Genomic DNA, 25,819 nt, shown 5'->3' with positions numbered 1-25,819 from the left:
GGCGCTTGTTAATTGCCCTATTAGACCCTGCATTTAAGTGAAATTATAGTTATCTGAAGGACCTAAAATGTCTAATACAGTTATAGTTTAGGAAGGCTAATGTGATAGGATGGGCTCTAGGTTCAAAATTAAATGGTTCAAAAAGTTGAAGTTAAATATGTAATTTATAAATTATAATTTTATTTTACTTATGTTAAAATAATATGATGTTGAGACTTGGATATTGAAAATTCTTAGGACTATATAAATATACTTATCCTCACCTATTGTAATTTTATTCTCTTTAGCTCTTTTATTTATAGTTTAACGGTGTTTTCTTAGAGTAGTAGTAGACTAGCTTTTAGCACTCTAACATAATGTCACCTATTGCTCACCCAATAACCATATGTATAATTCTTCATGTGAAAATCAAAAGATCATGACACTTGTTTCACTCTAAAATTCGATCAGTTCTTTTTATTTGAATATCATATTAATATTAGAAGTGCTACTCTTATCCATGGATATTTTTAATTGAGTATAATATTTGATTAATTTTTGTTGAAAATATTAAAATTATTTTAAAAACATAATACTTGAATAAAAAATATAATTGTAAAATTAGAGAAACTGAGGGATATTTGGTCTGAAACCGTATGTCAAAGAGATGCTACATATCTTATTGTATCATTATACATTAAATTCATGATTCTCAGTACTCTCTCTCGACATGAAACTTATTAAGCTTTAGCTTGGTATAAGAAAATTTACTCCCAATAAAAACATAAAATCTGAGCTCCACTAAAAAAGATGATAATATGAATGGTGATTCAAGGATGTTGTTGAAATCGGAAAATATTGCTAGAAATAGAGAGCTGGAATATCCACCGATAATAAAGTATTTTTTAAAATATTTTAAAACAATTTTATATTTTGTAAATATCCATGAATAATAATAAACGAATAACAAAGCAGATGAACAACATAAAAACAAAATAATAATAATGAACGAATAACAAAGCAGATGAACACAGCCAGGTTTAATTGGTACCAACCTATATATCATGGTTAATCACAGCAGCATGCAATGCTGTTCTATAATTGGGGCCACCATATGCCGGTGATTTCACTTTGTTTGATATCTCAGCCACCACTTGCTGATTTGTCGTTGTGATGCCAGATAAAGCGTAGTCTCATTGGCATTATTTGCACGATAGGAGTAATCAGGATCCATTTGTAACAAGGTCTTCACTACTTCAATGTGATGATAGCGCACAGCCTCATGCAATGCAGTGTCCTTCTCATCATTTGTGGCCCTGATAAACTTTTGGTCCGCTCCAATTCCATTCTCAATATCTGCAGGTGGAAAAGCTTTGACACGTTGAACCAATAATTTGGCGATATTGGAGTGTCCATACCTTGCAGCGATATGAAGGAGTGTTTCTCCCTTGGCGTTAGGGAGTAGGACTAGATTTCTGCACTTCTCAAGAATCTGATACACAAATTGTTCTGAAACTGTTTGACTTGTTGTAGAACTCGAGTGTATATGAAGGACGATGTTTTTTTTTTTTGGGTCAGCACACTCTCCAAATTCTGATATTCATGAATTTTTTGAAGTCGTCTTTCACCGCAGCAAAGTATAATTTACAATCAAAGCGCTTGAAATTCTGGTTACTGGAACCATTTTTGTGCGGTGATGATGACGGTAACGATGGTGGTGAAAATACTGCTGAAATATCTTCATCCAAATCAGGGGCTTCTACCTGGTTTGCTGCTGCTTCTTCTATATCCATGACGCGAATATATTCCAGGCCTCTCTTATTTAACCCACATATACTTCTTGTATGACCTATTTTATAAACTATTTATCAACATGTGTCATGCACTTTCAAAGTTATTCATTTAAATATTACTTCTCAACTAATTCAGAAAATTTTAAAATTATCAAACTGTTTAGGTCCTCGATCAATCTGCTGGGCGCATAGCGCAATTCAATTAAAACAAATCCTAATTAAAAAAAATAAGAAAAATATAAAACAAAATTCAGCCGAAATAGCCGTTCCTGCCTGTGTTTTATACGAAAAGATTTTTGTATACTATAAAACAAAGTTAGGCAGAAATAAGCCGTTCGTTGTTTTACTCAAAAGTAATCGAGGAAAATTCGTTCAAGGATTAATTCAGCAAAATGCATAATTTCTTCTGTTGGGCATGATAGTCTTATGACAACATGTCATGTATGTACTTATGTTAATTTTAATGTGTAGACAAAAAAAAATTAACTCTAATGGTCAAAGGTTAACGACAGAATTAAATTATCATATATTTTACATATTTTAAGACCAAATTAGTTATTTTCTTGTTTTAGAAATGAAATTGTGAACCAGAAAATAATCCAACTAAATAGGTCACATATCCTTAATTTAAATTTAGAATAGATCATCAATTTGCTCCTTAAGTATTACGCTCTCTCTAAAATAATACTTAAATAACGAAATTGTATAAGAAATTATACATAGTTCCTCAAGTATTGAAAATTTCTTCAAATTAATCCCTGTGTTAATAAAATATAACAATCTAGGATCAGAAGTAATAGATAAATAATATTTTAGAGATTACATATATAATTTAATTAATTTAAAGACTATATAGGAGAGAGTGTAGTTCTAAACCACATGTTCTATAAGTTAATCTCCATATAACATGAGTCTTAAACCACCTAATATAGTTTCTTGATACTTTAAGAGCATCCGCATCAAAGATGCTTAAACGTTAGGTTCTTATTTAAGATATGTTCCTATTTAGAATCTGACAATGTATTAGGCTTGTACGGTGCAACAAACATGTTTTAATAATAAATAATATTTGTCTAATAAAAAATAAAAACAAAATGCATTGTGGAATTAAGAAAATTAATAATGTATAATCTTAGGATCCATTTAAAATATATAAAAATAAAGAAAATAAAAATGTTGAATTAGAGAGACTGAATACTTAAGAATCAAAAGAGAAGCATATATTATTTTATTATTGTTAATAAAGACAATCCATTTTGTGTACACATTAACTATTTCTAATTTATTCTTAAATTGCTTTTAAAAATCTCTCAATTAATTATGAGTAGTCATAGTCTAAAAGTTATTTCACATGACAATTATTACAATTATATCTAACTAAAAAACAGTTAAGATACAAGCTATGGAATGTTTGTTTATCAACTAATGTGTATAAATATTGAAACCTATCTAAGAAACCTAACGAAAAGTCGCGGGCCTAATGTTCCAAAAACTAATAGTCCGGATACTAGTACCGCGCTCATAATAAAACTTAAACTAGTACCCCAAAATTCCATTACACAGTATGCAAAAATAAAAAAGGACAATCCAATAGTTATAATTGCAATACCAAATGAGGAAGATCCCAATACGACATACGTGCCTGTAGCGAATGCGACAATCATTGTTACTAAGGCCGTCAAAGTGAATATTAGGGCTGCTTTTGAGAAATAATAATCCTTCCATTTAGTTTTAGTCAGTGGCGTGAAAAGATTTATAAAAGCTGCAGTAGATGCCAAAACCATTGCTATAGTGTTTGATGCCATGAATGCTTTGAAAGAGGTTTTATGCCCCAAAAGAGGGGTACCTTTAAGTTCCCCATCTTGTATGGTACCTCCTGGTAGGGTTATCCCAGCTGCAAAACTTACGGTTGTGATGAGTGTAGCCACTAATAGATGTGTCTGCTTTGCTTCCTTCGGAAACACTAGCCCGTTTAGCCCATTCTTTGATTTTTGATCTAGTCGCAAACTTCGTTTGGCTCCAGCCATTTCTAATAACACAATTTGGCCCTGCATGCATTAGGTGAAATAGTAGTTAATTAACTGAAGAACCTAATAAAAATCTAATACGGTTACAGTTTGTTTCAGGAGGACTAATATTGCTAACTCAAGAAGGATATGTATAATTCTTCTAACAATTTTATGCATGGTGCATCGCGGTTTATGGTTGATGATATCAGTAAGATTTAAATGTTTTAGGTTCATGATAAATAATTAAATTTAAATTTAAATTTTTAATAATTTTTTTTACATTGAGTTTTTAATAAAATAAAAATCTTATTTTTAGTTTTGTTATTTTATTTTAGTCCTTTTAATTAATATATCTGTTTTTATTAATTTAATCCTTATAAAAATTCATTTTATATTAGTTCATTTAAAAAATATTTGATAAAAATTTATAACAAATGATATGCATAATTTAGGGAAAAAAACATAAAATATACATATTGAAATGATTAAAACAAAATAAAAAAGTATTAGAAATCCAAAACAAAATTCCTAAATTTATTAAAATCTAAAACATATTTTTGTAAAAACATGTTAGTAAACAAAATTTGAGGAATCACGTGATTTTTACTTCATGTGAAAATCAATAGAATGAAACTTGTTTCACTCTAAAATTCGACCAACTCTTTGATTACTATATTTTAAACAAATTTGAGTGAAATTCTTAGTTTATAAAAAAGAAAATCCCAAATTGTATTTTAAAAAATGAAATAAATTTCTAGTAAAATCATATTTAATTACCTCTCTTGTACGTTTATCTGATTCTGGATCTGGATCTTCGGTCTTAACATAGGCAACATCAAGAACTGTTTGATCTTTCTTGTTGACTGCAAGTTTGTCGACTCTGGGGTGACCTACAAGTTTGTGACACGCAACGAGGTTGGAATTTGGGAGGTAATGAAGGGGTGTGTTACCATCAACATCTTTCTCATTGTAAAGGTTGCTCAGGTACAGGTTTCTCATGATTCTACGTATTGTATTCTGTTTCCCCCCATTCACAGCATAATGAAGAGCATTCCAACCTTTGTTATCGACTATCTCCGAACAATCTGGATAGTATTTTATTATCATTTTCACAATACGCCGACTATCACTATCAGCAGCGATGTGAAGAGCGGTTCTGCCCTCGTTATCTTGCATGTATGCAGTGTTCTCATCTTCTTTAAGCAGCAACTTAGTCAAAACTGCATTCCTTGTTTTCACAGCATAATGAAGAGGAACCCAACCTTTCTTGTCCGCAAGTTTGACCGCCACTCTCACATGTTCATTCTTTAGAAGATCTCTTGCCATTGCTGTTATTAGGTTAAATCATTATCATCCTCTTCCTCATCAATACATTCCTTTATTAAAATAAAATTTGATTTCATATTTGATAAATGAAGAAAAAAAAAAAAAAGATTATGAGCTCGAATCTTTCTACTAACAAAAACTAACATTTGATTATTTCGTCAATATAAATCGCATTCTCTTGTAATAAGAATGGGATTTGTTTGATTATTTCACTTTTGTAGAGATAAACTTTTGATTTTGTGTACTAGGGTCTATAAAGGGATCTTTATATGTTGGTTTGGTTTTAGGGGTTGCATGTATTGGTGTAGCTGGGGATTTTTGGTGTTTTTATTTCTATCTTTTGTAATGTGACTAAGGCACCTCTTGTTCGGTTAGGTTCTGTAGTTTGCAGTGAAAAAAACAAGAAAAAAAAAACAATAAAATGAGATGAAATTCATATTTTTATAATCTATTTAATTTAAAACTTTTATCTTAATTCAGTTTCATTTTATTTCTTTCCGCCCAACCCAATGGATCCTTAGTTGCTTCTATTTTCATTAATATATTTTCAATTTAACTTAGTAAAAGAGCATACATATATACTTTACGACGAGAAAAATATCATGACAAATATATATAGGCTTCATATGAGAAACTAATAATGTAACCAACAACATAAAAATTATTAGAAAATAAACGAATGACAAAGCAGATGAACGTACGTAGCTAGGTTTGGTACCTATATCTTGGTTAATCACAGCAGCATGTAATGCTGTCTGATTATTGGGGCCATCATATGACGGTGATTTCACTTTCTTCAATATCTCACGCACCACTTGCAGATTTTGTCTTTCTGACGCCAGATAAAGCGGAGTCTCTTTGGCATTATTTGCATAATAGGAGTAATCAGGATCCATTTCTAACAAGGTCTTCACCACTTCAATGTGATCATAGCGCACAGCCTCATGTAATGCAGTGTCCAACTCATCATTTGTGGCCCTGATAAACTTCTGATCTGCTCCAACACCATTCTCAATGTCTGGTGAAATTTTAGCTTTGGCATGTTCAAGCAATAATTTAGCGATATTGGAGTGTCCATACCTTGCAGCGACATGAAGGAGTGTTTCTCCCTTGGCGTTAGGGAGTAGAACTAGACGTCCACACTTGACAAGAATCTGAGTCACAAATTGTGCTGAAGCAGGTGTTGTTTTACCACTTTTACTTGTTGTAGAAGTCAAGTGTATATGAAGGATGGTGTTTTTGTTTGGGGTGAGCAGATTCTCCAAATTGTGGATATTGATGAACTCTTGGAAGTTGCCTTCCACCGCAGCAAAGTATAATGCACCATCAATGCGACAAGTGATATTCTTGTTACTGCCACCACCAATGTCGTGCAGTGATGGTGATGGTGGTGCTGACATATTCTCATCCAAATCAGTAGCTTCTGCCTGGTTTGCTATTGTTTCTGTCTCCATAAGAATTCTGCTATCCAATTTTAGGCTTTAAGTTAGAAATTAAGAAAATGATCGATGGACACATGCTATTTAACACCTAAAGAAATAAAGAGATACAAGAGAGAGAAGTGTAGGTATAGGAAAAAAAGTATTTAAAAAACTAAAATCAATTGATACACTTGAAGAAAGAAATTAAAAACTTTGATGGAGCATTTAATATTTAGGAATGTTAAACTATTAGAATTTAGAAAAAGAGAGAAAGATGGGTGTTAGTGTTAATGGAATGTTTATATGTAATTACTCTACTTTAAGTTAACAAAAAAAATCTTTAAACACTTAAAATTAATTGACACCTTGAGAGATAGCGAATGAAGAATGATAAAATGTGATAAAATGAAAGAAATACAAAAAATTAAAGTTATTGATGACCTGTTTGCTATTGAAAGATATTGAAATTTAAGGACTTATAGGTAACACCACCCACATGATACTGGTTTAAAAAATTTCACCATGCGTGTCCCTTTTTATAAACTGTTTCCTACCCCAACATGTGTCTTTCACAAAGTTATTTTCTTGTTTCCACATTCATTATATATCAATCTCTTACGAGAAATTCAAAATTTTCCTAGTTGTTTGGATCCTCGATCGATCCGCATCCTCAATCGATCCGCAGAGTGCATAGCGCACTTGTGTTAAAACAAATATTAACCAAAACAAAATCAAACGAAGTTCGGCTGAAATTAGTCGTTGTGTGTTTTATACGAAAAGATATTTGTATATAAGACGTAGTTTCGCAGAAATAAGCTGTTCGTGTATTTTATATAAAAAAAAGTGTAACAAATAATAGTACATTATTAATTAAAAAAACCAAAATTCCACCAAAAATAAATTAAAAAACCAACAAACACGTATAAATATATAATAGATTCGACGGAAATCACACTGTTTGTTACACGAAAAAAGATGGAGAACAAAAAAAACTTCGTACCAAATAGTATTTTTCACATTTTATTTAGTTGACTTTATCTAAAATTTGACGACCTACTGTATATTATTTTTGTCTGCTTTGGTGCTTCCTTTTTCTTTCTATATATCAAATGGGTGAACTGAATAAATTTGATTTACTTTTTTAGATTATAGCAAATGGATTAAAAATAATTCATTAATATGCTTGTAACTCATTAAAATTTATTAAAAAAATGCATGGTCCATTTAATAAAATAAATTCATTCTATTCATTAACATTGTTCGTGGATAGATAGGAGGATATCCATCAATAAAATTAGTTTAAAGAAAAATATTTCTATAATTATTTCAAAATATTCTCTCATTTATTCATATAAAAGTATATTAAAAAATATTAAATTTACTGTTTAACTAAATTTAAAGAAATTATTATCAATCCAAATTTGGCGTCAAAGAGAGGATCAACTTTTATATTTCATCCATTCCTTTTTAATTGTCAGATTTGTGAAGAATTTTTGTTTTTGCCGTTTGTAAAGTTCAAAATTACAATAATTACTCATTTATCAATTATATCCTTACTTGTTTTTATATCTTTAATTAATGTACACATGCATTTATGGAGTAAAAAGAAAAGGGGTGAAATAGAAAATTTTACTAACTATTTTATTATAATCAAGAAAATTTATTATATTTTTTTATTTTTACAAAATAACCTTAAACGACAAATAAAAAGAAATTGAACGAGGACTATGAAGAATAATATCTTCTAATTTAGACATGCCTTTTGATGTAAGAGATATCTTTATTATATTACTTTTTTTTTCTTTCTCTTTGACAGATCCTATAAAAAATGTTCAAATATTCCATACATGAAGTATAAATTAGATAGAGTATTAACTTGATCTTAAATGATGCAAACTTTAATGTTTTTGTTTTATCATTTGATCCATCAAATACTAATTTAACACTTTTCATTTGTATATGCATCTCAAATGCAGCTTTTTAAATTTAATATTTATTTGCAGCAAATTAAAAAGATTGAGGGTCCTGATTCATCTAACGACTTAACAACCTTTCAATATTTATGATATAAGATAAATACAAGTTTTGAAAGATGCAACGTACATATAAAACACATGAACAAATCAAGTTGCTAAAGCATAAAACATGTTTTAATAAATAAAAAAAAACTATAAATCAGGAGTAGACATGTAATGCAAGAGAAGATAAGTTCTTTTTGTGCATAAGTGTATACAACTAGGAGGAATCGTACAAACAATTACCTAGATGTCTCCTTGCCATGAAACATTTTCTTCTTGGAACAATCATAAATTTTGAGACGTGACTGACCAATGAAAATGGTTGTTCGCTTCCTAGTAAGATAACATTTCATCGACATTTTTGGGCTTTCAAACCATGCATTGAAGGATTTTCATATTGCAAGCCAACTATCCAAGTTGGTGGAACCTAGTTGTATGAAAAACACACTAAAACTCTATTGATCACTAGCACAAGACAAAAACAATCACATCTTTTTTATTTTCTTTTTCATTGTCAAGGGTGAAACAATAGATGTTTGGTTCTTCTTTCTAAAAAATATAAGAACGCACTCACACCCCCAAAATGAACTATGTTTAATTCCGAAAAAGCACAAATATATTAGGAGTGTCTACAATAGAGAAGGCAATGGGTGGGCGGGAGTAACAACAACGCATATCTTCAAAACACTAAAGTGTGACTATGGAAAATTCACACATTACACATGTCTTTGCCCGCATGTCATTGTTGCATGTGCACATGTTTGTATAGATCACATGTCATTTAATTTGAGTCTCCCATTTACAAGTTAAAAAATATTTTCAACATGTACAATCATTCATTTGGGTTACTATCAAACGAGTTGATCTACATCAATGTTGTCATGATCTAGAGATACAAAGAAATTCCCATGGTCATTCAAAATCAAGTTGCATACGCACCAAGATAGACATGAGAGAAAAGAATCACCCAAAAAAGTGTAACATATGTTGAACCATTGAGATTCCAAAAATAAATGTCTTCATAAACCAAAAGGAGCTTCTAGCCAACAATAATATTTTTTTGTATTGTTGTATATGTATGTTATTTATTTAATTTGAATATCTTTTTTAAATATATTTTGTAGTACAACAATATAAATAATTATGAAAATAAATTATAAATAAATTAAGTATATTAAAATTAAAAAAACATTAATAATTCGAGTTTGGGGGGACTTGAATTCCTAACGGGATTGGAAAAAAAAATTCAATTTAAATTTAGGTCCCCCAAAGCCAAATTAACACCGGCAAACAAAAAAAGGGGCATTTGGAAGAATAATTTGAGGACGGGTTATATTGGTACATAATTTTAAGAAATGAGGTATAGGGATAAGAAAAAAGTCCTCTTCTTCACCCTCAAACTCTCCCCTACTCCCCCAACCTCTTATTCTCCCTCAAAGTCTCCCACTTCCTCTTTGTGGAGTTATCCTTCCTTTTCACTAACGAAGTTTGCAGTAAAGAAGCAAAGGTCTGCCTCCCTATTATTTTCTGTTATGTACCTATTGGTATACATTAGAAACTTGTTTTCGCTGTTTACTTAGGTACACAACGGAAACTTATCTCCGATTAGTATTTTTTAAATTAATTTTGTATTATTTAATTAATTTTTTTTATACATATGTCATATCACACACATGATACATTATATATTGTGGACGAGTTGGCTATAGGGGGATGACGTAGGTTCATATCACGCTTCTAAACGAGTGTCACTCACAATTTCTGAATGCTTATAAGCAGAAAACTAAACTTTGGCAACCACGTAGGAGTGAAAGGCTGCCATGCTTAAGGATGAAAAGCTCAACACGATAGCATCTCCTACACATTCTTATTGTTGGGAAGCCTATTCCTTGGTGCTCATTTCATGGGACGGGCCATGGTTATGAAATTTAATTAAGCTTTTTAAATTGGTTTTAAGGTTATGTTTATGTTAATCTTGTGTTTACAACAAGGATATATGGACATTTTTTGATTGTCGACTACAAGTTGATGATGAAATACATTAAGACAAGGATATATGAACTGGTTGGGCCCACGAGGACGATCCTGGATGCACTACAACTGAACAAGGTCACTAGACGTCGTACGATGATCATAGAAAGGTTCAACTACTTCATAAGAAATCGTTCCTCACTAGCTACGTACCTTCATTGGCAACCAGTTCATCGCCTATCTTTCTAATCAGGTCTTATGCGAATTTGGCCATACATTATCGATGATGGGTTAAGAATGTTTTTCCTGCCGAGCATCGAGGGCCATTTGTGCCTGTCGATGCCTCGTTAATCGGCACTACTGAGACTATCTAGATTGGATTCACACTTCCAAATCACTCCCCTAGTCAGAGGCCTTCCCTCTATGCCATATCAATACATGTTACACCAAACACCTAGCTAGATGATAAACATGATTGTTATGTAATTATCTTTATATCTCTCTTTCTTATTATATAACTATTATTATATAACCCATTTCTGGGCATCGCTTAGAATCTCCAGACCATATTGGATATGAGTAAAATGAACCCTGATACTAAGCTATATGCGAATATAGGTCAGCTACTAAGGTGGGCATAAGAGGAGGACACTTCAGGAGCATGCTCACAACGTTTCGTATTTAGTTATACATTTTGATTTCACATTTTTTATTTTTGTATTTTGTGTTTTTAACGCTGTGTTATGTTTTTATGATTAATTTAGTATGGTTTCTTATATATTTTTATCTATTTATATTTATCAAGTTATTTTTGAAATGTAGTTTAGGAAATATATTATTTTAGTTCGACTCCTTTAGAAACAAAATAAATACCAAATGAATAAAATATTTTTTTTTCTCAATTTTATGAAAACTTGTTTTTGTTTGATAGTTAAGTGTCTAACCTAACAAAAACATGTTTTTATTATAATAGGGGTGCAAAACATTGTTGAACCAAAAAAAAAAAACATGTTTTGATAGGATATAGATACGTACCCAACTATATACATAACCGAAATAAGTTTTTGAGAAGGACATTTTCAATTAACTTGTGAACTAATATTTTTTATTTGGAGTGCTACTTAAGGAAGATAAGAAGAATGTTTTATCAACCTATAAGTGACTACTTGGTGACAAATATTAATTTTTGTGTTTAAAAAACCAATACTATCAATAAAATCCTTAAAAGTTCATATTCATCCTTTTTTTATCTATAAAAAGAAATCTTACAACTTTATGAAGGCCAAAATTTGGTTATTTTAATCAAAGAATTTAGAGATGAAAAAAAATAAGAAATTGAAGATCAACCATATATTACATAAGATTTTATAAATAAAAAAAAACATAAATAGCATAAAAATAAGGACCTCTTTACTTGTCTGATTTAAATGACTTTCATTCAATTCCTCTAATTTGGCCAAGATCTTTTCTTTTGTCCATTTAAAAAGTACTGCACGTACTGCACCTCAATCTTTTATTCGCTAGCTCAAAACTTTTAGAATACTGATTTAGGTCCTTCATTTTATAAATTTCTTCAATTCCCAGAATCTTTGCCAAATAGAACTGAGAGTGATGAACACCTCCCCGCCGAGGAATCTATGCCAAAGATAAACCACTTTATATATATATATATATCAACTCGATTGGACTCATTAATATCTAATTAGGTCGAGCTTGATTCAAACATGAGATAATTTATTTTTCAACTGAACTTGACTCATTCAAGTTCATATATAAACAATTCTATTTATTTTCTTAATTTGAATCACATAAACCCAAAGTCATATTTTTTAAATTTTATACATTTTAAATTTTTAATATATTACTAAATTTTAGATAAAAATGACTGTTTAATTTTTTCTTAAAGACAAAATTTAACTTATTTATTAGGTTTGTAGGACCATAACATATAACAAAAAAGCATAATTACAATCAAGTCTGCATAAATAATCAAATAAAATATATTTTTATTATTGTTCTCACTATATATTATAAAACGTGAATTCTTTGGTTTTTGAAAAATAAAAATTATAAGATAATTATTTAATTACATTTAAATAGTTAAAAATTAAAATTATTTTCCTCACTATATATTATATACCCCTTTAATATACCTGTATCTGTAATGAGGGACAAGATGGATAAGATGCCAACCTGATTAGATTTGCTTCAATTCAAATTTGACTGCATCTGATATCTTCTAGCTCATTTAATAGGAGACTGTCACTGTTACAGCTTCGTATCAATATATATCACACTATAGAGGAACTAAAAGAACTGCACTGAATAAAACTCAAGTTTATCTTGTTATTTTCCACAACTTTCACAAGAAAAAAGTTGATAAAGGAATGGCTACACCATTGAACGAGACAAGGGAACCAGAATGGAAGAAAGCGTGGACTGCAAGGAACACTTTGTTATCTGCTCCTCCTCTTCCAATACTGGCCATAGTTGGCATCGTGGTGTTTTTGCTATGGGTTTCATCACAGTTAAATAACAACGTACTACTCATCCATGCAAATAGCCACAACCAACGTGAACTTGTTCCTCTTGTTTTTGCCTCAGTGTTGACCCTCATAGCCCAAGGAACACGCCTCGTGCTTCCAGCACCAAGCGCAACACGTTTGCATGATGAAGATGTGGAGTCATCATCAATGCCATGGGGATGGGTTGTCTCTGTTGTGATGCTTTTGGTTTAGATATCCAACCGACTTCACCTTATCTTTGTAATTGCAATAGTGTTTTTGTTAGGTGTTGGGTTTGTGGTTGCTGGTTTCGAGGGTCCAGCACCTTTAGGAGAAGAAGAGAAGAAAAAGATAAGCTCAAGGTAAGGAGAAAATTCTATTTCTCATATCCTGCTTGTTTGTTTACATGGCTATATATAGAGGAATTCACATAACATATTTGTGTCAATTCTTATCCAAAAGGAATATTCTAATAACAGATTTTGTTATGCCTATGAGGGAGCAAACACCCCAAGCAGGATTTGGTGCTGATTCTACTAATTCGGTCTTCCAATTCTGCCCCTTAGACGTCATCATCAAGGTACGCTGGCTTCACCACTCTTCTCTTGGTCCCTTCTTCTCTTTGCACCTTTGCTGCTGGTGCTTCCTCTATTTTCTGGGATTATAAGCTTGCTCGTATCATTCCACGGCCCTTGGAAATTCACCTTGCCCTCAAGGTGATATGCTTCAAACCATGGCTACCCAAGTAATGTCGGGATCCCAAGGTCTATTCCGGTTGCACTCGGTTTAGCAGTTGAACATAGTGCAAAGGCAATTGATTGGGGCTTGTATGCGGCCATGATAGGCCCATAAAGAAGGGCAATGTTGAAGAACCTGTTGAAGAAAATTGTGGTGCATTCCAAATTCTGGCCATTGTCAACCATGACCTGCAAAGGTGACGTCGCCCGACAAGGGAGCCCCAACTGAGCTACGAGCTGGTGCTGGGTGAAGTTATGGGTGCTTCCTCTGTCAACGAGGAGCACCACACTATGGTCAGCGATGAGTTCCACTAAGCGCAAAGCTTCAAGTGCCAAGTGGATCGTTAGAGAATTCAGACTTATTTGGGCCGAGTACGGGTCGGGTGGTTCGGGTGGGTCGATAATCGGGTCAGCTGATTGTATATTTGGGCTTGAGGGGTCTTCGTCCTCCGTGATGAGAAGGAAAACCCTAGAGGCACAATGGTGACCTTTATGGTACCGCTCATCACAATAGAGGCACAAATCGCGATCACGACGCGAGGCAAACTCGTCCGAGGTGAGGCGCTTGATCACCGGAGGTGGCTGACGAAGGGGGGCCGGGAGCAGTGGCGGAAGTGATGCGGCGCAGGACTGAGGCTCCGTACTTGGCGTACTGGTCGTCACGCGAAGAGGAGGTGGAATGGGAGGTGGTCGCACGCGCGGTGGTTGACGAGCGACAGAGAGCTTCTCCTCTTGTAATTTTGCGAGCCCGGCTGCTTGGACTAAGGTGAGGGGCTGGTGCGCCTGCACCTCGTTGCGAATCTCCGGGGCCAAACCGGAGATGAAACAGCTTAAGAGGAATGGCGGCGATAGCCCAATAATCTGGTTGGTCAAGTCTTCGAATTCTGTCAGGTATTGTGCTACTGAACTTTTCTGAGTAAGCTTGAATAGGACACCTGCTGGGTCTTCGTATTGTGACGAAGCAAAACGGGTTTGCAGAGGTGGAGTCGGCATGAGCAGGGGAGGTGGCAGTGGTGACTGTTCGGCGGGAGAAGGGTAATGGAAGGTGGAAGCCCGGTACAGTGGTTGTTGAAATGAGGGAGGGGTTCTCTCGGGATCGAACAAGCTCAACAACCATTGGCAGGTACTCTCAAAATCAATCCCAAGGGATTGAGCTAGATGCGCAAAGGGAGGAGGGGTGTGCAGCAACGAAGGTGTGTGGAAATGGGTATGGCAGCCATGGAAGGCGGCCATGGGCTCTCAATGAAAGCACCAAATGTTAGGTGTTGGGTTTGTGGTTGCTGGTTTCGAGGGTCCAGCATCTCCAGGAGAAGAAGAGAAGAAAAAGATAAGCTCAAGGTAAGGAGGAAATTCTATTTCTCATATCCTGCTTGTTTATTTACATGGCTATATATAGAGGAATTCACATAACAGATTTGTGTCAATTCTTATTCAAAAGGAATATTCTAATAACAGATTTTGTTATGCATGTATGCCTATGAGGGAGCAAACACCCCAAGTAGGATTTGGTGCTGATTCTACTAATCCAGTCTTCCAATTTTGCCCCTTAGACGTCATCATCAAGGTACGCTGGTTTCACCACTCTTCTCTTGGTCCCTTCTTCTCTTTGCACCTTTGTTGCTGGTGCTTCCTCTGTATTCTGGGATTATAAGCTTGCTCGTATCAGTTTTTGTATGTGTATTTTTTTTATCAGCGTAATAAAGCAGTGCTAAGTTTATGGTTTTAGGATGCACATGTTTATCAAGCCATCTTGTTTCATTATATCTTTTGTTTGTCTACCTTTTATATGTGTATACAATAGATTTTTAGTTCCTCTTAGATTACATTAATAATGAAATGGATACTTCTTGTGAATTGTATATTGGTTAATAATTGTAGTACTTTACGTCCTTACCTAAAATAGATTATAGATGGGTATCCCAATATGCAGACCAATTTCAAACAGGATCGTTAGAAGAATTGAACAGCTAAACCAAACTTGCAATAATTTCTATAAAAAGTTTATCATACTGAAGCCATGATAGGCTAAATAGCAACAAAAGTATGTCACCTTTCGTCTGATGCTAACTTGAAGAAAGGTTCTTCGGTTTGAAGTTGGAAGAAAACAGTTTTGGAGTCTCAGTCGATGGGGAAAATTGAACATTCTCTACTCTTCAGCTTCTTTTTGCTCGAGAGCAAGATGACAGAAGAAAAAGAACATAATAAGGAATTTGTCCATTTCTCAATTTTAAAATGAAAATTCTAAATTAGCCAGAGTCAGGACATTCCTCATCTAAGCTTTCAGGCCACAACCCACCTGAGCATGAACTGAATGAGGCTCAAATTGGCTTCACTAGATGTTGGTAAATGAACAAAACCCGAAGAAGAGAAGGTTGGAAAAGGGAGACCAAAGTGATGGATGAGACAAAGGAAAAAAGGGTAAACAAATGGGTGAGGATCCAGAGACACAGAACTCTAGGCTCAAAGACAACTGAGAAACTAACATTGCTTTGAATAAAAAATACAAAAATAGATACGAATAATGATATATAGACATTATATAATCTATTATATCTATACTTTTTCTCTTTTCCCCTCTAGGTATTAAATAACATTGGAGTGTTCACTTGATTATTTAACATGTTGACACGGGTACACCCTGTAAAATGACAGGATTTGATGAAAGAAAATAGGATAATAGAAGTGTTAGGATAGAAAAGAGAAGCCTCAATAGGAGGAGACTCCAGCTGAATGAAGAGAACAACACTTCCAATGAAGAGAACTTGATATGGTCGATGCCATTAGGTGGAAAACTTCGGATGCTTTGGATTTTTATTTTTATTTTCCTAAAGCAAGCTTCTCACAATGAAACAGTTAATGGAAGTTACCATACGCTGCATGATTGTCAGAAAAAATTAAAGTCCACGGATAATAATTCATTAAAAAAAAAAGTGCAAATCTACTACAGATCCAAACTCGAGCACTGCATAAGATCAGGAACATTAAAATATTTAACTTGCTTTAAAGAATTATAAGCATAGCTTTCCAATTTGAGAGCCGATAAGATTTTCACTACATTTAGTGCAGTGAATTTCATAACTGTTGAAGATCCATGCAAAGCATTTTCTCAGGTTCTGTGACCTTCCATAACCATTAACATGACATTTATCTTGTAAAGCTTTTGACAGAACATTTTTCCTTGGAAATACTTCACTGTAAACATACCTCCTAACAAAGAATTCTCCAGTTGAAAGCCGAAGATATGAAGTACATTTCGTTACCACAATACCCATATAATCCAATGAAAAGTTCTGCCCAATGTGACTGGACAAAAACTTTACCAGCAACAACTTTTGCATTTCAACACATTTTGTGTATTTTAAGAGACACGAACAAAATCCATATGTAATAATAGAGTTTAAGCATATTCATATTTACATGATACGCATGCATAAAAAAGTTCTTTAGTTTCCTACATATGACTGCAACCTTCAAGACAAAAGTCAACTGAGCTACATGGAATAAACTATTTTAAAACCAGTACATACAGCAATAAACGAAAATACAGCCTCCATCAATCTCCACCCAAGGTTTAATGGTGTGACTTTATGCGAATATCCAGTTTCAGTTGTGGAGAGCCAAACAAACAAGACGGAATCAAAAGGAACGTACTTGATGGAGCATCAGCATATTGCCCTTGCACGATCTTGGTAAAAGATTGTAGTATCAGAGCGTTTCCTTGATGCCTAGCCAAGACTTCATACTGAAACTCTGCCATGGACTTGGGGCCAATGCAGCTAATGCGGACTATGTTCCCCAGATGCTCATGGTTATTGTGAACAATAAACAGATTACCATCATTTTTCTCTTGAAGAACAATTGTTCTCTGGTTAATACTTAAGAATACAGTGAAAAATTTATCATATGCGAACCGTGTTCCCATGCCTACATGTCTATGGCTGAAGTGGAGGAATAACTCCTTGGATGAGGCAACAAAATCACAACCAGTAAGAGGGCATGAACATGGTAGATAGATGCATTCCTTCTCATGGTTGTTTTTCCTGCTGTAACTAAATGTCTCTTTGCAGCCATAGTTTGCATTTGGGCATGACATTTTAATACACTCCAAGACCTTCTCAATAGCCCGGCAACGGTTATAACCAATGGGCATTAAACACATAGGACACTTGTTACTGAGTCTCACACAGCAAGTAGAGCAAGCAATATGTCCATTCTCACACTGAATTGTCATTTAATCACAAATAAAGTTATCAAATTAGATTTTTCATTACATGGAAAAACCAACAAAACAGATAGGAAATAAAAGAAAAACACAACAAAGGGAATAAAATGGAGCTAGGAAAACCTTGGCTAAAGGAAAATAGCATAGCAAGTCAAGCTGATTGCTATGAATTTCCGGGGAATTCCCCTTCTTCTATTACATTAACCAAATGAAATCTTTTCAATGAATTAAACTCATTATGAGTTTATTACATAACATTTGGTTAATGGACCCTACTTTGTCAATTCCTTTTAGTACCGAACTTCTTCACAAACTACAAGGATGTGGATTCGAATCCCTTTCGCAATGTGAGAACCTTGTTGTTGGGTGATCTGTCAGTGCCCAGTGAGCCTTAAGGCATGTCATGGTCCTGGTGAGGTCCGGACCCAACTCACCTAAACTTCAGATATTCAAAAAAAAAAAAAAAAAAATCTTCACCAACATCTCCACTCACACGACTAACCAACCTAAATCACTACCCAAAGGCTGTGCCTTTATTCCAAGATCAAAAGCATAAGACCCTTTTTTTCCTCAAAATTTCAAAATCACACACAATTCAAACACAGCCCTAAAACGCTAAGAATCCTAACTGAATTTCTCAAGCCTCTAACCACAACAACCCTTTCACAAACCTCCATCCAGAATCAGTTCACCAAGCAAACAGGAGAAAAAATAGCATTCACATGCAATCCCATAAGAAAAACCAAATAAAAATGCAAACTTTAGAGACAAAAACACCTATATCAGAAAAAAGAAAAACAAGGGCATGGAGGGAAATTAACCTGGAACACAGGGGCAGCCAAGGGTTCATAGCAAATGCAGCAATCGAGGACATCAGGGTCGGAAACGAAGATTGGAACGGACCTATCCCTGCTACTGGTTCCAGCCCCATTTGCGTTAGAATTCGATCCATCGTGGGGTGGAGCAGCGTGATCTTCTTGCTCCTGAGTTCCAATTGAAGGGTCCACCATTTCAAAGCTTCGTTGTTGTTGTTGCTCTTCTTCTTCATCATCATCATCCTCTTCCCTGCGTCGCTTATGGGTTCGGTTGCTGGGTCCTTCCCCATCATCGTACCCACCAAGTGAGATTTTCACCATCTCTCTCTCTCTCTCTCTCTCTCTCTCACACACACACAATGATTCTGCTTCTCCCTCTGAATTCTACACACCTTTTGTATGCAGAAATGGTTGTCGTTTCGTGCCCTGATTCCGTAAGGTCGCAAATTTATTAATTTTAACGCGCCAACCAATCGGATCATATTGATGAAGATCGAACGGTTCAGATTTTAGTCAATGTGCATATAAGGTATTTTGTTGGTCAAGATATGCATTTAAAGGTATGATCTTCTGATCCTCATCAAACGGTACCAATTCATGGATAGGGATGAATCAATTCCATCATCAGTGAATCAGAACGGTTGATAGATCTAACGATTTTTTTTATAAGGACATGTATTAATTTAGGGTAATTCATGATACAAAGTATTTAATTATATGTCTATTTAAAAAGTTAAAAAAACATTTATTTGCGAATAAATTTAAGATTTTGTTAACTTATTATATATATATATATATATATATATATATATATATATATATATATATATATTTGAAATATGTAAAAAAAAGTATTTAATTATAATTTTATAGCGATAAAAAAATTATAACTTTTTAGTGTTTAATTTTTTACAAGATATATAAATGATGAAGATGATTATAATGATATCCACTTTATTTAGATTGACAAGAATTTCATTCATTAAAGATAAACTTAAAAAAATGTGTCTCAATATGTTTCAAAATTTATCTAAGTCTTTCGTGGATGTTAATGAATTTCTCTTCTTAAAAACATAATAATACATTTATGTATATCAAAAGAAAGTAAGAGAAAGTGTCATTCAAAATAACTAAATGATACATTTATTCAAATAAGAATATATAAATCACACTCACCTAAACACAAGAAAGAGTATGTGATCAATAAGACCTATTGTATAGATTTTCTATTCCATAGATTTTTTTAGTTTGCTGGGGAAACATAAGTTAGTGTTCGACTTAATTAACTTAATTGGGTCTTGGTTAATTTTGACCAACAATTTGATGTTATTAATTTTTTTTCTCTACAAATAAGATATTATATAAAACTGCAGTGGGTACAAGTAATACCCACAAAGATTACATCTATTGTTCTTATATTGTCCTACAAAAACAGATCAGTCCACTAAAGATTATACCATATTTGAAATTACAAGATTCAAATATTAAATAACCTTTTGGTCTTTGACCCACTGTTCACGTTCATTCCTCTGCATTAGTTACAGATATTGTATCAGCACCTCCTCCACGGTTTCAAGTCTTAACACTTACATATTTTATGTTATTACTAATCAAGCTCCAAGTCATATAATGGTGGTTTTTCCTTCTAATGCTGAGATGCAATGGAAAAGGATTGAGTGTTGTAAATTTTCAATAAACCATATGCAATACCAAATGAGCACCAAAACACATTATGTCAGATTATCAAGAGGTTTTAAGGAATACCTGGATCCATAGACCTTGATTAACACACAGCGGAATCTGACAGTGATCACGAACAATTTGTTTAATGACCTTCCTCAACCAAATCACCTTTTTCCTTATGAGACCTTCGTTTTCTCTTCAGATGGGGAGAGGAGAAACTGTTTGTTGATTTGGTATATTGGGGACCATAACCATGTCTTATGTTTTAAACCTATTAGGGTTCTCATTATCCCCTAATGGGCCAAACTGGTTTCCGCTCATTAAATCCATATCAATTTTCTAGTCGTCTAATGGGCTCACTTAAATAGATCATTTTATATTAAACCCATTTAAATGTAAATAACTAATATAAATGTTATAATATAATATGTAGCCCATATTAATTAATTAGGAATTATAAAATTCCTAACAATCTCCCACTTGGGCTTCATATTAACCTTAGACATTTATATCACAAAATTCTTTAGGCGCGCAACCGTATGTTATTTACTTTTAGACCCTTTTATACAATCTGGTCCATCTCATATAGCAACAGGAAACCACTGCAGTTTTCATCACAATTTAGTTTGACTAAGCCACAATGATCACCATTGTTACTCATACTCGATGACATAGATCAAATATGGATAAGCGGCATGAAAATTACATACAATGTGATCTTAATCATGTCTATTTCCAACTAGTCCAAACTTTATTCTTTATAGAGATCAATCCAAAATGCAATACAAATATTGTACACAAACAAACTTATAATGAAATGATAAACTTCAATTTTATTTCTGCAGAAAATCCAAATAACAAATATGTTTGTAAACTATAAGATATAGAACATAAATAAGACTCTCACTAAACTAAGGTATTGTTTGGAATTATACCCATATGAGCAATGTGCTCATGAAAAAAAATTTTAGTGTCATACCTTTAGTAAGTGGATCAACTAGCATGGAATGAGTTCCTATATGTTCTATACAAATCTATATTTTTTTGGATTCTTTATTTAACAACCAAATACCTTATGTCAACAAACATTTATTTGGTTGAATCCTTAATAAGACTGCTAAGATATTGTTTCAATAAACACCTGATGGCTACTTAATGTTGGCGACAACAAGCAAGCCAGTTACAATAATTTAGCAATCATAAATTATAGTATAATGTATCATAGCAAAATATTAACTCCACCAACATGGTCAAATGTGAATCCTTATGTGAAGTGATTGCTATTATAACATTCTGAAATAATCGAAGTCAGAATACCCAATGATCTCTAAACTTCTAGACTTTCGATATGAAAACACGTAGTTTCTTGTTCTCTTCAATTAACGCATAATGCGCTTTACTACTTCTAGTGTTACATGCCAAGATTACTCATATATCACTTTAGGATTCCCACAAAATAATTTCAAACTCTAAATTTTACACATGCAGATTTGGGATTCACATAATATGAGTAATTTAAACCATAATAGTAACAACAACAACAATTAAAGAAGAGAACAACAAACATGCAATGTATAAATAATCTTTATGGTAAATTTCAAGACCCAAACAAGATACCTAGTGCACCATTAATCCTCAATCTTTGGATTGAAAAAGACTAACTGCAAGCGGTACTCTCAATGCATTGATCAAACATTGATGATAAGTCCTGTCAAACAAAGGTTGTCTTTGGACACTCCATTGCTCACATGGAAAACTTATATGACGATTATTCCGGTCAAATAATGATTGTCTTTGAACATTTCATTATTCACATGGAAAATCACACTATTTATAATCACCACATGTTTACCATTGTAAGCATGTAATTATTCTGTCAAATTGTGTCTTCCTTTGGGCCGAGCACAATTGACATGAATAATTTCATGCAACATCCATGTAAATTCAATCAAATAAATTTACGCAACAGAGGTTACTTTGACAACATGTTGTTTCAATCAATTTAACCAAAAATACAAGACAATTTAATACAATAAATGGGAGGTCTTAAAATTACACAAATTTTCTTAAAATTACACAATTTAACCAAATGAATCTTTTAAAGATACTAGAGAAAATGTTTCTTTATAGTCAATGCCTTCCTTATGAGAAAAGCCTTTAGCAACTAGACGAGCCTTATATCTCTCGATATTACCCTTTGAATCCTTCTTGATTTTAAATATCCATTTACAACCAATAGGTTTCACACCTTCGGGCAATTCGATTAGATTCCAAAATTCATTGTCATTCATAGACTTCATCTCATCCTTCATGGCATCAATTCAATTTTAAGAGTTAGAATTGTGTATAGCTTGACAGAAGTTGATTGGATCATCCTCTGTTAAACCAACACCATCCTTATGTTCTTAGAGAGATATAATATAATCATTTGAGATTGCATTTCTCCTCTCTCTAATGGATCTCCTTAATGACACTTCTTGAGGTTGCTCTAAAGGTATTTGAGGGGGAACCTCATTGTTATCTTGTTCTGGAACAATGTCAATAGTTTGAACATTGTCTTCTATTACTGGAGTTGTGTCTTGAACAGTAATAGGTATGAGGACTTGATCATTGTAAATAACAGGTTCTTCCTCAAAGACAACATTCTTTATGTTCTATTCCTTCCCAAACTCAACTTCCTCAAGAAATCTTGCATTTATCGTCTCGAAAAAAGATCTTAAGGTGGGATGGTAAAATTTATAGCCTTGAGAGCGTTCAGCATAGCCAACAAAATACCAGCTAATTATTCTTGAGTCCAGCTTTCTTTCATATGGCCTATAAGGTCGTGCCTCAACTGGACAACCCCAAATGTGCAAATGTTTAATGCTTGGCCTTTCCAAGAAGTTGTAGGGAAAGGACCACAAATGTTTGTATGCACAAGTTTCAAGACGTCTTTAATTCTTTCGGCATCTAATTTCCTTATGTTTGTTCGTTTGCCCTTTATGCATTCAATACAGACCTCAAAGTCTGATAAATACAAAGGGTCAAGAATTTCATCCAACACAAGTCTCTGAATTTTTTGTTTAGAGATATGGCCTAAACGCTTATGCCATAAGGTGGTTGAATTCTCATTCAATTTTTCATTTTGTACCATGTGAACTTTGCAGTATTTCATTATAGGAACTAACAACATCAAACATGTAAAGATTATCAATTAAAGAACCAGAACTAACCATATTTGAATTTTGGTAGAAACTAACTTTATTATTTCCAAATGAACAAGAAAATCCAAATTTGTCCAAACTAGAAATAGAAATCATATTCCATCTAAAAGACGGTACAACAAAAGTCTCAAACAAATCCAAATAAAATCCAGTTTTTAAATGTAATCTAAAAGTTCCAATAGGTTCCATTGCAACCTTCTTGCCATTACCCACAAAGATGAATATTTCATTATCACTTGTTAGTCGGCTCCACAGGCAACCCTGCATAGTCATACTTATGTGAGTAGTAGCACCAGAATCTACCCACCAAGTATCTTTAGGTACAAAAGCCAAATTAACTTCTGAACAAACTAGAATAAGAAATTTACATTTCTTCACACGCCATGCGGCATACTTGGGACACTCTTTCTTCATGTGTCCCGACTTCTTGCAGAAGTAACAGGTAAATTCCTCATCTTTATTTTGTTTCTTTTGCTGAGAAGTCCCTTCCGCAGCACCCTTAGTCTTCTTCCTTTTCTTATTTTGAGAGGTCGAAGTCAAGTGAGCACTTTCAGTCCTATCTCTCTGTAGCCTTTCCTCCTCTTGCACACACTGAGATATAAGTTCATTGAGGGACCATTTGTCCTTCTGAGTGTTATAGCTCACTTTGAATTGCCCAAAGTGTGCAGGAAGCAAGATCAAAACTAAGTGCACGAGCAGGTCTACACCAAGCTCTAACTTAAGTGACTTGAGTTTTGATGCGAGATTGGACATCTCCATAATGTATTCCCTTATGTTTCCTTTGCCTTTATACTTCATGGAGATGAGTTTGGCCAAAAGGTTACTCGTCTCCCTCTTTTCATTTTTTGACAAAGTATTGCTCAATTTCCTTAAGGAATTTCTTTGCACTTTGACCCTCAGAAATAGAGCCCCCGAAACGCCTCTGGAATGGAGCGCTTCATGATCATAAGGCACATTCGGTTAGACCGATCCCACTTCTCAATTTTTACCTCATTAGAGGTTTCCGGAGTGGAAATGGGTCGTTCCGTCCTCAATGCCAAGTCCAAATCCATATAGCCAAGAACAATTTCTATGGCTTCCTTCCAGACCTTGAAATTCGTCTCATTCAGCATTGGGATAGAATTCACTTGGACAGTAACATTTGCAGCACTGGTAATATTAACTAAAGAGAGAACAAAATAATAACATGTTCACAAATAATCAAGCAAGTCATATAAAGTATATATAACAAGACATGCAAATATTTCCCATAACAAATCCATCACAAGATAGCTAGCACAACATTAATTCTAGTCTTTGGATAGAGAAATTAATTTGTAATTGGTACTCTCAATGCAATGATCAAATATTGACAATTAGTTATGACAAATAATAGCCTTTCTTTGGACCGACTATTATTCTCATGAAAAAAAACTTAATAATTGTCACATACTTATCATCGCATGTATGTTATTATTTGGCCAAATTGCGTCTTCCTTTGGGCCGAACACAATTCGCATAAATAATTCCATACTAACATCCATGCAATTTAATTAAATCAATTTACACAATAGAGGTTACTTTGGCAACATAATGGTTCAATCAATTTAATTAAAATCACTGGACACACAATCAAATGGAAAAGATCTGTAATGGTTAAATTTGCACAAATTTGCACCCAATTGTGATAGCAGTAAATGTTTGAAAAACTACATCATGGTAAACTAATTATGCACCCGAAACAAACATATCACGATACTATCACAAATTTATACCAACCACATGAATAACATAAATTCTGTCACGTACTAAATGTCAACACCAGATACGTAAAACCTTTATCCCAAATAGAATAATATGCCAGCAGATGCAACACAAACAAAACAAAAAATTATACAATTCCGTAAATCAAATGTAGAGGCCTTTTATTAATTCTAAAGAGGAGAAAAACTTTATGGCCATAACACATGAATTTAGGGGTTTTACAATTTTATTGATCAAAATAGTTTCTCCCCAAAATAAAATTAGGGTTCATATAACTAAAATGATCTAAATATAATACATATCAAATAGAGCTTTAAATCCCAATAATCTAATAGTAATGGTGGCTCTGATACCACTTGTTGTAAATTTTCAATAAACCATATACAATACCAAAT

General features: G+C 33.5%; 1 protein-coding gene across 1 annotated transcript; it reads right to left on the bottom strand.

Annotated features, from left to right (window-relative positions):
- Positions 1-17,105: 17,105 nt before the first annotated feature.
- On the bottom strand, positions 17,106-19,213 carry LOC100778869 (E3 ubiquitin-protein ligase SINA-like 10). Its single transcript, XM_003524726.5, has 2 exons — positions 18,802-19,213; positions 17,106-17,977 (listed from the first exon to the last, which is right to left on the bottom strand). The coding sequence occupies exons 1-2, from the start codon at positions 19,114-19,116 to the stop codon at positions 17,330-17,332; spliced, it is 963 nt and encodes a 320-aa protein (XP_003524774.1). The 5' UTR covers positions 19,117-19,213; the 3' UTR covers positions 17,106-17,329.
- Between the last annotated feature and the right edge of the window lie 6,606 nt (positions 19,214-25,819).

This window comes from Glycine max, chromosome 5 (genome assembly GCF_000004515.6).
Source record: "Glycine max cultivar Williams 82 chromosome 5, Glycine_max_v4.0, whole genome shotgun sequence".
NCBI lineage: Eukaryota > Viridiplantae > Streptophyta > Magnoliopsida > Fabales > Fabaceae > Glycine > Glycine max.
Note: the sequence above shows the minus strand (reverse complement) of the source record. Positions and strands in the feature narration are given on the sequence as shown.

Coding starts and splice junctions, on each gene's coding strand:
- LOC100778869 (XM_003524726.5), bottom strand. CDS start 19,116: ATGGTGAAAATCTCACTTGGTGGGTACGATGATGGGGAAGGACCCAGC. Junction 17,978..18,801: donor TGGCTGCCCCTGTGTTCCAG/GTTAATTTCCCT, acceptor ATGACAATTCAG/TGTGAGAATGGACATATTGC.